The sequence below is a fragment of the Macrotis lagotis genome, chromosome 1, assembly GCF_037893015.1.
Source record: "Macrotis lagotis isolate mMagLag1 chromosome 1, bilby.v1.9.chrom.fasta, whole genome shotgun sequence".
Lineage (NCBI taxonomy): Eukaryota > Metazoa > Chordata > Mammalia > Peramelemorphia > Peramelidae > Macrotis > Macrotis lagotis.
The window spans coordinates 910,013,856-910,025,252 of record NC_133658.1 but is presented as its reverse complement, the minus strand read 5'-3'; the positions used below and the strand labels follow the sequence as shown (position 1 = coordinate 910,025,252).

General features: G+C 45.2%; 1 protein-coding gene across 2 annotated transcripts; it reads right to left on the bottom strand.

The window, feature by feature from the left end:
- Window positions 1–3,107: 3,107 nt before the first annotated feature.
- On the bottom strand, window positions 3,108–8,909 carry KLK12 (kallikrein related peptidase 12). 2 transcript variants are annotated; one of them, XM_074192753.1, is made up of 6 exons: window positions 8,855–8,909; window positions 8,374–8,429; window positions 7,672–7,843; window positions 6,917–7,185; window positions 3,953–4,080; window positions 3,108–3,327 (listed from the first exon to the last, which is right to left on the bottom strand). In XM_074192753.1, exons 2-6 carry the CDS (start codon window positions 8,408–8,410, stop codon window positions 3,172–3,174), a joined length of 762 nt encoding a protein of 253 aa, XP_074048854.1. In that variant the 5' UTR covers window positions 8,411–8,429; window positions 8,855–8,909; the 3' UTR covers window positions 3,108–3,171. The 2 variants fall into 2 exon arrangements, with proteins under 2 accessions (XP_074048854.1, XP_074048855.1); XM_074192754.1 differs by having other exon boundaries at window positions 6,926–7,185.
- Between the last annotated feature and the right edge of the window lie 2,488 nt (window positions 8,910–11,397).

The following is an 11,397-nucleotide window of genomic DNA, read 5'->3' as shown; positions in this document are numbered from 1 at the left end:
CGGGGGACGGGCGGGCTCCCAAGGCGGCTGCTGGGGCGGCTGGGGCTCGGGCTCGGGCTGGGACCGGGACGGCCGCGACGGCACTGTGCTGGTGGAGGGGGGGGGGGGGGCCGGGCCGGGCCGGCGGGCGGGCCCCGAGACTGCTGAGCCCGCCCTGGCCGGCCTTATCTGCTGGGGGGGGGGGGGGGGAGAGCTCCAGGGGGCGGGGCGCCCAAGGGCCCGCCTCCCCAGCCCTCCACCTTCCTCGGCCTCCGCAGCCCCGGTTGCCTCCCGCCGGCCTCCCTGGGCCAACCCTCTGGCCTCCCCCCCAGGTGTCCCCGGCCTGGCCTTGCAGCTGCAGCTCTCACCCGGCACTTGGCACCTCTTCTTCCTCTCTGTGACCCTCCGAGGGCCTGTCTCGGTCTCTCTGCCTCTGCCTCAGTCTCTCCGTCTCTGTCTCTCGCTGCCGATTTCTCTCTCTCTCTCTCCCTCTCCCTCTCCCTTTCCTTTCTTCCCTTTTCTCTCTGTCTCTGTCCCTCTCCTTCTTTCTCCTCTTCTCTCTGTCTCTGTCTCTTTGTCTATCTCTCTCCATCTCTGTCTCTCCCTTTCCGTCTCTGTCTCTCTTTCTCTTTGTCTCTCTGTCTCTGTCTCTATCTGTGCGTCTCTCTGTCTCTCTATCTCTCTCTCTCTCTCTGTCTCTCTCTCTCTCTCCTAACGTGTTTCTCTAATGAGCTCTCACTTGTTTGCACCCCCTCTTCCCTCTCTCTGTCTCTCCAAGGATCTCTATCTCTCTGTTTCTTTCTCTCTGCCTTTCGCACTCCCCTCCCTATTTCTCCCCTTCTCTGTCTCTGTCTCTCTGACTCTATCTCTTTCTCTTTTTCCCTGTCTCCCTCTCCCTCTCCCTTTTTCTTCCCTTCTCTGTCTCTCCCTTTCTCCCCCCCCCCGTCTCTTGCCTCTATCTCAGTCTTTCTCTCTCTCTCTCTCTCTCTCTCTCTCTCTCTCTCTCTCTCTCTCTCTCTCCCCCCCCCCCCCCGTCTCTCATCCCCTCTCTCCCTCTCCCTGTCCCTCACTGATTATCTGCCTTTTGGTAGTTTTATTTTCCTTCCTTTTAGCTCTCCTCTTTCTTTCTTTCTTTCTTTCTCTTTCTCTTTCTTTCTTTCTTTTTTTCCTTCCTTCCTTCCTTCCTTCCTTCCTTTCTCTTTTTAGCTTTCTTTGTCATTCTGTCCACCTCTCAAAGTCTCTTTTCTTTGTCTCAGTCTCAGTTCCTGCACCCTGGTCTCCACCTCTTCTTTCTATTCCTTTTTCCTTCCTTCCTTCCATCTCAATCTCTGCTGTCTCCATCTGGTCTGCACTGTACTTTGCTCTCTTTTTGTCTCCTCACCTCTCTCTCTCTCTCTCTCTCTCTCTCTCTCTCTCTCTCTCTCTTTACTTTTGAAACAATTAAATCTCTGTTTTTACGGGGAACTAGCCAATAATCCACAAATAGAAACGATCCAGTAGAAAAGCCCTCGAATACAAAACTCTGTCTAGTTCATAAGGATCACAGAAATCAATATAGAAGACAATGTAAGCGATATTATTGCATCATGCTAAACCATCCATAGTCTAATCCATTATATACATATGCATGTAGATATGTATATATAAAAATTTAACAAGGTAGTAGCAAAGCTGCTCAATCTACCTTCACCACTTTTCTTGGCTTCTCTGTCCCTTTAAGTCCGTGTCGATCTCTCTCTTCTCTTTCTGGCTTTATGATCTAGGCTCAGGCCCCTCTGTGAGCCCCCACCCACCCTGGAGGTTAATGGGAGGTGGGGATTAAGAGTTCAAATTGACACCTCCCCAGAGGCCTTGAATCTTTGACTTGACTGGGCTTGTAAAGGGTTGTGTTTTTGGTTTGTGTCTCTGTGTGTGTGTGTGTGTGTGTGTGTGTGTGTGTGTGTGTGTGTGTGTGTGTGTGTGTGTGTGTGTGTGTGTGTATAGGTGTGTGTAGGTGGAGCAAGAAAGACCTCGATGAGCCAGGCTCCTGCCTTTTCCCAGGGTTGGGGAAGACAACCTTAAACCTTTTGAGTTTGATGATGGCCTCTCCTGCCAGTTCTCTCCCTAGCCCAAGTGCTGTCCACAGATCTCCTTCTCCTCCTCTCTTCTATTCTATTTTTCTCTTCTTTCCATTTCATCTGTCCTCTTCTCTCTCCCTGTCCTCCCATCTTTCTCCCCCTCTTCCTTGTTTCCTTCTCTTTTTCCTCTTCCTTCCTTTTTCTTTCTTTCATTCATCCTTTCTTTTTTCCATTTTCTTTCTTTCCATCCTACTCTCTCTTCTGTCCCCCACTCTATTTACCTTCTGTCTTCCATTATGTATCTCTACTGCCTCAGAAGAGTGTCTGGCACTTAGTAGGTTCTTATTAAATGCTTAGTGATGGAGTCTTGTCTCCATTCTCCCTTTCTTCCTTTCCGCCCTCTCTCGCTCTCTCTCTCTCTCTCTCTCTCTCTCTCTCTCTCTCTCTCTCTCTCTTTCCTCTCTTATCTTTCCCCTCCTCTCCTCTCCTGTCTCCTATCCCATTCTTTTCTCTCTTAGATTTATTTTCTTCTTCCCCTTACTTCCCTACTCTTCTCCCTCTTCCCTTTCTTCTCTCTCCATTCTTTTCCCCCACCTATACTGTTCTCCTCCTTCCAGGATTTACAGGTTTTACAAAGTTTGCTGCAGAAAGATCCATGGCATTCCCCTTCTTTTATCTTTGCTCTATGTCCTTGAGGGAATTACTCGCCTTTCTGGCTTGAATGACCTAGAACTTGGGATGATAATTCAGTGATCCATTCTCCCCCAAAACAGGAATCCAGGAATGTGAGGACTACTGTGTGGCTTCCTCCTTCCTTCCTTCCTTCCTTCCTTCCTTCCTTCCTTCCTTTCTTTCTTTATTTCTTTCGGGGGGGTGGATTTTTGCAAAGCAATGGAGTTAACTAACTTGTCCAAGGTCACACAGCTAAATAAGTATTAAGGGTCTGAAGCTGGAATTGAACTCAGGTTCTCTTGACTCCAGGGCCAGTGCACTATCCATTGCACCTCCTAGCTGCCCCCCCTTCCCCTTTCTTTCAACAAAGACAGACACAGCCTCTTCTCTAGTCACAAATTAGTTTATTTAAGAGAAAAGTGATGGGGTGAGAGTAGAAGGAGAGGTCCAGAAACAGATCAGCTCATATCTTCCTCATTGTCTCCTGTAACCAATCTGTGTACTTGCATATTTTGGTGTAGACTCCAGGGATACCTGATTGACCACAGGGACCTACAGCACCCCATGATACCAGGCCCTGCAAGACTTTGTTACACACCAGTGGTCCTCCTGAGTCCCCCTGTAATGAGAAATAAGAGACACAGATCTGAGCCTCAAATCCAAATGAAAAGTTCTTCCTTTTTATGCTGTTCTTTCTCTTTGCTCCTCCTCAATTGCTTGCTCTCTCTGTCTCTGTCTCTCTGTCTGTCTCTCTCTCTCTTTCTCTTCCTCCATCTATCTTTGTCTCTCCTCTCTCTCATTCTCTGTCTTTGTTTCTCTATCTCTGATTCTCTATTTCTCTGACTCTGTCCCTTCCCTCTCATTTTTCATCTCTCTCCACATCTATTTCCTTTTTTTTCTCTGTCTGATTCTCTCTGCTTCTGTCACTCTTTTTTCCTCTGTTTTTTTTATAGATTTCATAATCTTATAGATTTTGAGATGGGAGGAATCAGTGTCCAATAAGAGCCTCATTTTATAGAGCAGGAAAACAAAGACAACAAAGAGAAATGACTTGTTCAAAGCTATATAGGCAATTAATAGCAAAGGCAAGAGTTGAATCCAAGATCTTTGGCTCTCTTTATCTCTCTTTTTTTCCTCTTGATCTCTGTCATTGTTTCTGTCTTTTCCTCTTTTTGTCTCCTTATCTTGGACTGTACCTTACTCTCTTTGCCTCTCTCTTGGTCTTTGTTGGTTCAGTCACTCACCTGACAAGCATCTCTCCCACTTTCACCTCCTGCACACACCATGTTCTCTGTAATCATCCCAGGGAACACAGTCTGGCACGTATTATCTGGGGTGATCCTCAAGGATAGGCATTGGAGTTTGTCTGGTTCTGGTTGAGAAAAAAAGGGGTGGGGGTACATGATCCAAGTGATAGTGATACCTTTCTCCCTGCCCTCCATCCTTGCAACCCTGCCCTTTTAACTCCACTGTTTAGTCAATTCTCTAGACCATGATCTGATGATCTGGTCCCAAGCTCCCTAACCCCTTAATTTTTGCCTCTGAATTGCCAAAGGTATCAAGGCAGGATTGCTAGAGTCTCAAACCCTGATATTTGTCACCCTTCAACCCCTGACTATCAAATACTATTTACAATTTCATCATCCAACTCAAACTCTCTTTTTCAAAAGTACCAATGAGATTAGAGGAGATAGAGATGAAATATATAGATAGACATATGCGAGTTGATAATTAATTTATGATTATGTAATGTATAAAGGGCAGCTAGATGGTGCCATGGATAGAACACCAGGTCTGGAATCAGGAAGACCTGAGTTAAAGTTTGACCTCAAATATTTATCAGCTGTGTGACCCTGGGCAAGTCACCAAGGAAATTTGACCTCAATTTCCTCATCTGTAAAATGAGAAGGAAATGGCAAACAACTCCAGCATCTTTGTCAAGAAAACCCCAGTGGAGTTAAAAGGGTTGCACATGACTGACTGAACAACACCAATTTCTATATATATAACATTTTAAAGACCTGAAAATGTTATGTAAATGCTACCTGTTATCACTATTATTAATGGCCAAAAAATGACTTTTTCTCCTTCCTTATTTTGGGGGGGGGGTGGAATTTGGAGTCAATGAGGCTTAATGACTTTCCCAGGGTCATGCAGCTACTAAGTGTCTGAGACCAGATTTGAACTCAGGTTCTCCAGATCCCAGGATGGGTGTTCTATCCACTGTACCATCTAGCTGCTCCTCAACCTGATCCTTCTTGACCTTTGACTTTTGACTCTGGGTCACTTTCTCTCCAGATACTCTCTCCTCTCTAAGTTTTGGGACATTATCCTCTCCTGGTTTTCCTCCTGTCTCTCCCACGGCTCTTTCTCAGTGCCCCTTCCTACCTCTTCATCTAGGTGATATCCACGAATAGTGGGAGATCCCCAAAAGAAGGTCCTAGATCCTCTTCCCTTTTTGCTGTGCACTTTCTCCCTTGGCAGTCTACTCAGTGCTCAAGGATGCCATCCCCAGATCTATTTATTCTACCCAACCTCCCTCCAGGATGCCAGTCTGCATCCTGTAGCATCTGCCTCTGGAACACCTTGAGCTGGGGGTCTCAGACTTCACATATCCCAACCAAAACTCACAGTCTTTTCCTTCAAACCCTGCCCTCTTCCAAACAGCACAAATACTGTAATAGTATCAACAATGGCCTAGTCATCAGACTCAAAAACTTACTATCATGCTCAGCCTCTTACCCTCCAGTCACCTGTGTTCCTCTCTTGTCGTTGTTTTTTCTTTCTCAACATCAATACTTTCTTCTCTCCACTGGCTCAGCTCTGATCAACTCTCAACTGGACTCCTGTACTAGAATTCTCATTGGTCTCCCAGCCTATCATCTCTCCTCAATCCCATCCCCCTTCCACTTAGCTGTCCTGGGATGGGGTGGGAAAGCCCTAAAGCACAGAGCTGACCAAGTCAGCACCTCCCCTAACATCTCCCTTCCTTTAATAAACACCAATGACTTACAGATTCCTCCAGAATCAATATAAAATCTTCTGTGTGACTCTGAAAGCCCTTTACAACCTAGCCCCCACCTGCCTTTCCATTCTTCTTTTTTTGTTTTGTTTTGTTTTTTTGCAAGGCAAACAGGGTTAAGTGGCTTGCCCAAGGCCACACAGCTAGGTAATTATTAAGTGTCTGAGACTGGATTTGAACCCAGGTATTCCTGAGTCCAGAGCCAGTGCTTTATCCACTGTGCCACCTAGCCGCTCCCCTTTTCCATTCTTCTAACACTTCCACTCCCTCTATGTCCTCTACCATCCCAGTGACAATGACTCTCTGGCTATCTCCCAAGTCAGGAAAATTTTCCCCCTCATTAATTTATAATATAATAATAATTTTTAATATAATCCATAATAACTTCTTAATTTTCTTGACTTTCTTCAAAACTCAGTCCATCACACACACACACACACACACACACACCCAAATATCGGCTGGAGATCTTCACTAATCTCTCCAGCTACCAGTGGCCTTTCCCTCTTAGACTGCAATCCATCTTTTGTTAGTAACTATTTGCCCATTTTCTCCTCCATTAGTTTGTGAGTTCCCCAAAGACAAGGCATATTTTTGTCTATTTTTTAGGGTTTTGCAAGGCAATTGGGTTAAGTGGCTTGCCCAAGTCCACACAATTAGGTAATTATCAAGTGTCTGAGACTGGATTTCAACCCACGAACTCCTGACTCCAGGGCCGGTGCTCTATCCACTGAGCCACCTAGCTGCTCTGACAAGGCATATTTTTGTCTTTCTTTTAACATCCTCAGCTCTTGGCATAATGTCTGATGAGTAGTAAGAATCTAATGGGAGCGCCTTGACTGACTGCTGCCTGAGAGCCCTAGCCATTACAAGCTGTCACTCCTCTGAATCCAGATCCTGAATCATAAGATACTAGGCTTAGACTTGGACTTCTCCAACCTCCTCTTTTGACATTTGGGGAAATCTATAGATCATGATCATTTGACCCTTGATGTTCAACTTGTGACCTCCCCATACCCTAGATGCCCCCTAATCCTCTGTGATGATAGCATCCCCCAGGCTTCTGACCCTTAGGACCCCTAAACCCAAAGATGTTCTCACCCCCCAGACTTCTGACTCTGTAGCCTTCCTGATCCTCCTTGGCCCCCAAGCCAAGAGCTCCAAACTCAGATACTGCCCCCCTTACCCTTCTCACGTTTGAGTGAATTGGTTATGCCCCAGCCAGATACTTGACACAGTGTTCCAGGAGTGGCACAAGAAGTAGGCAGAGCCAGCGGCTGAACAGCATGTGTGATACGGGCAGGGAGGGGTAGATGCAGTAACCGCAGGTCATGATTGACACTGCCTAGTTGGGTCTGGAAGCCAGGATGGGTCACGGATAGTCCAGTGCGTCGGATCTGCTCCGTCCCATCCACATTCTGAAGACTGTGGTCCCCAAGGCGCACCCAATATTTCCTGTAGGCATGACAGAAACATGAATTTTCAAAGGCAATAGACTTCTTTCATGGATAGGGAAATTGAGACTGAAGGAGAAGAGATTTGTCTAAGGCATCAAAATCCAAGTCTTCTGACACTCATCAAGCTCCTCTTTGATCCTCTTTCTAGAAGACCTTTCCTGATTATCCCAAGACTCCTACTCCTATTTCTTTAGCATAGTCTGAGTCCTTGGGAAGATCTGACTTGTAGCCAGGGTTTTTTCCCGTGTCTTACCCAAGTGCCCTAGTGGGGGGCGGTAGGGGTCAGGGAGGACCCTAAAGAAAAAATATCACAGACCCTTAGAACAGGGAATGTGGGAGCTGGAAGGGACCTTAGACTACAAGATGTCAGAGCTAGGAGGAATTTTAGAGAACAGAAATTCAGAACAGGAGGGAAAAAAAACTTTTGGACCTTAGGATGTCAGGGGTCCCTCAAACTCTGGGGGAGGGACAGGGTAGGGCTTACTTGTGGTTGCAGTGGGCTGTTGTGAGAACCCATTGTGGGGAAACCAGGACACCCCCACATAGAAGCTGGCTGCCTTCAAACAATCCCACTTGCCATGGCTGGGAGTTAGGGATACAGTTGGTGTCATTTAAAATGGGTAGCCCATCCGTGATGTCAATGGTCTGGCTCAATCCTTTTGGAAAAAAAAGAAAGAAAGATGACAAACAGGTGGAAATATAAAGAGAGATGAAGACAAAGAGAATCAAAGAGTCAGAGAAAGAGGTAGATGGAGAGATAGAGAGATTTTGGTACAGATAGGCAATGGTAAGGGAAGGAACACTGATATAGACAATTGAAGAAAGAGAAACGAAGACAATTAGGAAAAAATTAGAAATTAGAAAAAAATTAGCATTAGACAATTAAGGGGGGGGGAGAATATCAGAAAGGGAGATGGATGGGCAGAGAGAGAACCCCAGGCAGTCAGGAAAACAGACTAAGACACAGGAAGACAGCTTCAGAAATGGGAAGCACCATGCACAAAAGGGTGATTGACCCAAAACAGGTCCTAGAGAAGGAGCAGGGCAGGCAAACATTGATGGTGTCAGGGAAACAACTCTTCAAGCTGGACCACATAACATAAATTGAGGACAGATGAGGACAGATGATGCACTCATCACTGCGCAGAGTCCCCACTCGACCTGAGGAGAGTAGAGAGAGTCTTACCTAGCAGACTCAGGAGCAGAAGGATCCTGAGCTCCATTGGAATCCAGCACCAGGGCCTGGGGAGAAGGAAAATTAGAAAATTCAGAGAGAAGCTTCTATCCTTTCTTCTATAGACCCCATCCCTCCAACTTCCCTTTCAGCCCATTGTCAGAGTTTCTTAATCCAATCCCTTTGAAGCACACTGAAGGGGTGGTTCACTTGTCTTTATTTTCACCTGTCCCTGAGTCTGGCCCTCTCTGGTCCCCTTCTTTTGTCTATTTATTCATTTGTCTACTCCTTACTCTGTTATTCTGCTCCTATGTGTTTTTCTTTATCTCCTTACCTGTCCCTCTCTTCACCAATCTTTCTAAGTTTCTGCCCATTCATTTTCTCTGTACCGATTTCCCTGGCCATCTATATGTCTGCTCTTCTTCCTACGCAACAAAAGTCTCTGATTTCCCATCCACAAGCCCTGCCCCAACCTCCACCTATGGGCACCCACTTTGCCTGTCCTTCAGCCCTCAGTAAGTCTGATTATTTCTCTCCTTGAATCATTCCATCCTCTGCTGTCTCCCCAGTCCACTCAACCTTGGCTTTTAACTCTCGCTACCCTAGGTCAGCGGATTTCCGGGTTGGGCGGCAGTAGGAGTTGGTAAGGGCGGTGGTGACATGGGGGTGGGGTCCCCCCAATTCTACCACGCTCCACCTGGATAATGACACTTAATTGACATTCAGGGCTAAAAAGGAGAGGGCGAGGGGCCCAAGTGCAGTTCAGCATTCCAAACTTATGCTTTCCTCTTTCCCCATCTAGAGCTTCTCTTTACCTGGACTCCTTGGGTGTCTCTGTCTCTCCCTGTCTCCGTCTCTGTCTCTGTCTGTCTCTGTTGGTCACATACACATACATACACACAGAGACATACCCACATATATATATATATATATATATATATATATTTATATATATATATATATATATAAATATACACAGACCCAGGTGCACACATACAGACATATAAACACATACACACATAGCAGCCTACCACCCACTTCTTTTGTCTCCTTTGGATTCTCCTGGGGCAATGAATGATGAAAAGGACTGGATCCCAGTTTTTAATCCTTCTGCTGTCATTGACTGTGGCCTGGCAAGGAGCCCAGTGGCCGAAGGCTTGTTCTCACTGAGGGCTGAGGAGGAAGACAAGCTGACAAAGAAGATAGAGGGTCAAACAAAGTCAGAAGTGCACAGCTGGCAAGAGGCAGAAACTGTAGGAAGGAGAGAGGAGAAAGAGGAGGAAGGAGAAACAGATACCAAAGAAAAGAAGAGGAGAGAAGAAAAATATAGAGCCAGGCAAAAACTTAGAAAGAGTACAAAAGCCAGAAAAATGCAGAGAGCCCCAGACAGAGACCAAAGGAGGCAGTGAGGTACAGGTAGAGTAAGTCAGAGCAAGTGAACAGAGATGGAGACCAAAAAGGGGCAAGTCACTGATTTTCTGAAAGGCCAATAGTTCTGTTACATCCCTCAGTCTTGGCATTTCTCCAACTTTGATCTTCTCTGTCCATCTCTGGCTTATAAACTCACAGAGCACTGACTATCAGAGCCAAAAATCATCTAAGATAGTTCAATCTGCATTTTACAAATACAGAGACTGAGGCCCAGGGGAAGAAGTGACTTCCCTAAGATCCCTCAGTGTGAAGTCAGTGACAGAGATGTGATTCAAACTCAGATGGCCTATTTCTTAATCTGGGTTATTTTTTTTGACAACTAGGTGGCACAGCTGAGAGAGTATCAGGCCTGGGACCAGGAGGACCTGTGAGCAAAAATTTGACCTCAGATACTAACCAGCTGTATGGTTCTGAACAAATCACTTAAATTCTGTTTTCCTCAGTTTGCTCATCTGTAAAATGGGTATAAATAGAATTAAGAGGCTCAAATGAGTTAATAATTGTAAAGCACACATAGCAAGCATTGTATGTTAGCTATTATTAAATGTTCTTGCTTTATTTATTTTTCTAAATGTTCTTATTTTGTTTATTATTCAATGCTAGCTATTATTAAATATCATCATTATTTATTTTATATTAGCTATTATTATTAAATGCTCTTTATTAATTCATATTATGTGTTATTATATATGGTCATTATAGCTATATTGTCTATATAATATAATTATATTTCAGTGTAATAATATAATAAAAAGAAATATATAAACAGTATTTTATATGATATATAATCATATAATATGCTATAACTTCTGTTATTATTGGCTCCTTTTCACAATGAAACAGGAGTCCAGAGAGGAATAATTAGGGGAGTATTGGAGAGAGGACTGAATTGAGGGACAGAATATGACAGAAATGAAGACAGGAATATATTCTAGGAGAAGATAAATAAGGAGTGGGTAGTGCCAGGGGAGAGGAGGGTCTCATCTGGATCCTCTCACCCCTTCCCTCTGGTAAGTAAGAAAAGGTCTTTGTGTGTGCCACTGAGTGAAGGCCTGAACAAGTTATCAAGGGATGTGGAAGGGAATCCTTAGTTGCAATATGATCTTGGGTGAGTGATCTAATCTCCCTAGGCTTCAGTTTATAAAACACACTGCATTCTGTAGACCTCTTGTGGTTGCTCTGAGAATCAGATGAGATGAGATACCACATGAGGTTGTCCTTTGGAAACTGGAAAGCATGGGACTAGGGGAACTCATGTGTCATCTCTGACTCTTCCTCCCACCTCCCACATGTTATAGTAAAACACCATCTATACATCCATCTTCTCCTGTCTGTTCTCATTGGCACATTTGGCTCTTGCCAAAACTAGGGCAACAGTCTTCTAACGGGTCTCTCTCCATTAAGCCATCTTTGTGCCACTACTCAATTGATTTTTCCAATGTCCGGGTCTGCAGATGGCAGCCTTCTGCTCCAAAGATTTCTTTTGTCTCCCCATTGCTTATCAATAAGAGGCAACTCCAGATGCCAGTATTCCAGTCCTTCCTCAGTCTATCTCCAACCTACCTCATTAGTCCAACCTTACTTATTGACCTCACTTCAGCTAGC

What these genes read in the sequence shown, in the direction of transcription:
- KLK12 (XM_074192753.1), bottom strand. Translation starts at nt 8,410, where the DNA reads ATGGAGCTCAGGATCCTTCTGCTCCTGAGTCTGCTAG. An exon ending in TCTGCTCCTGAGTCTGCTAG is followed by an intron (nt 7,844 to 8,373) that starts GTAAGACTCTCT and finishes TTTTTCCAAAAG; the next exon opens with GATTGAGCCAGACCATTGAC. An exon ending in ACAGCCCACTGCAACCACAA is followed by an intron (nt 7,186 to 7,671) that starts GTAAGCCCTACC and finishes TCATGCCTACAG; the next exon opens with GAAATATTGGGTGCGCCTTG.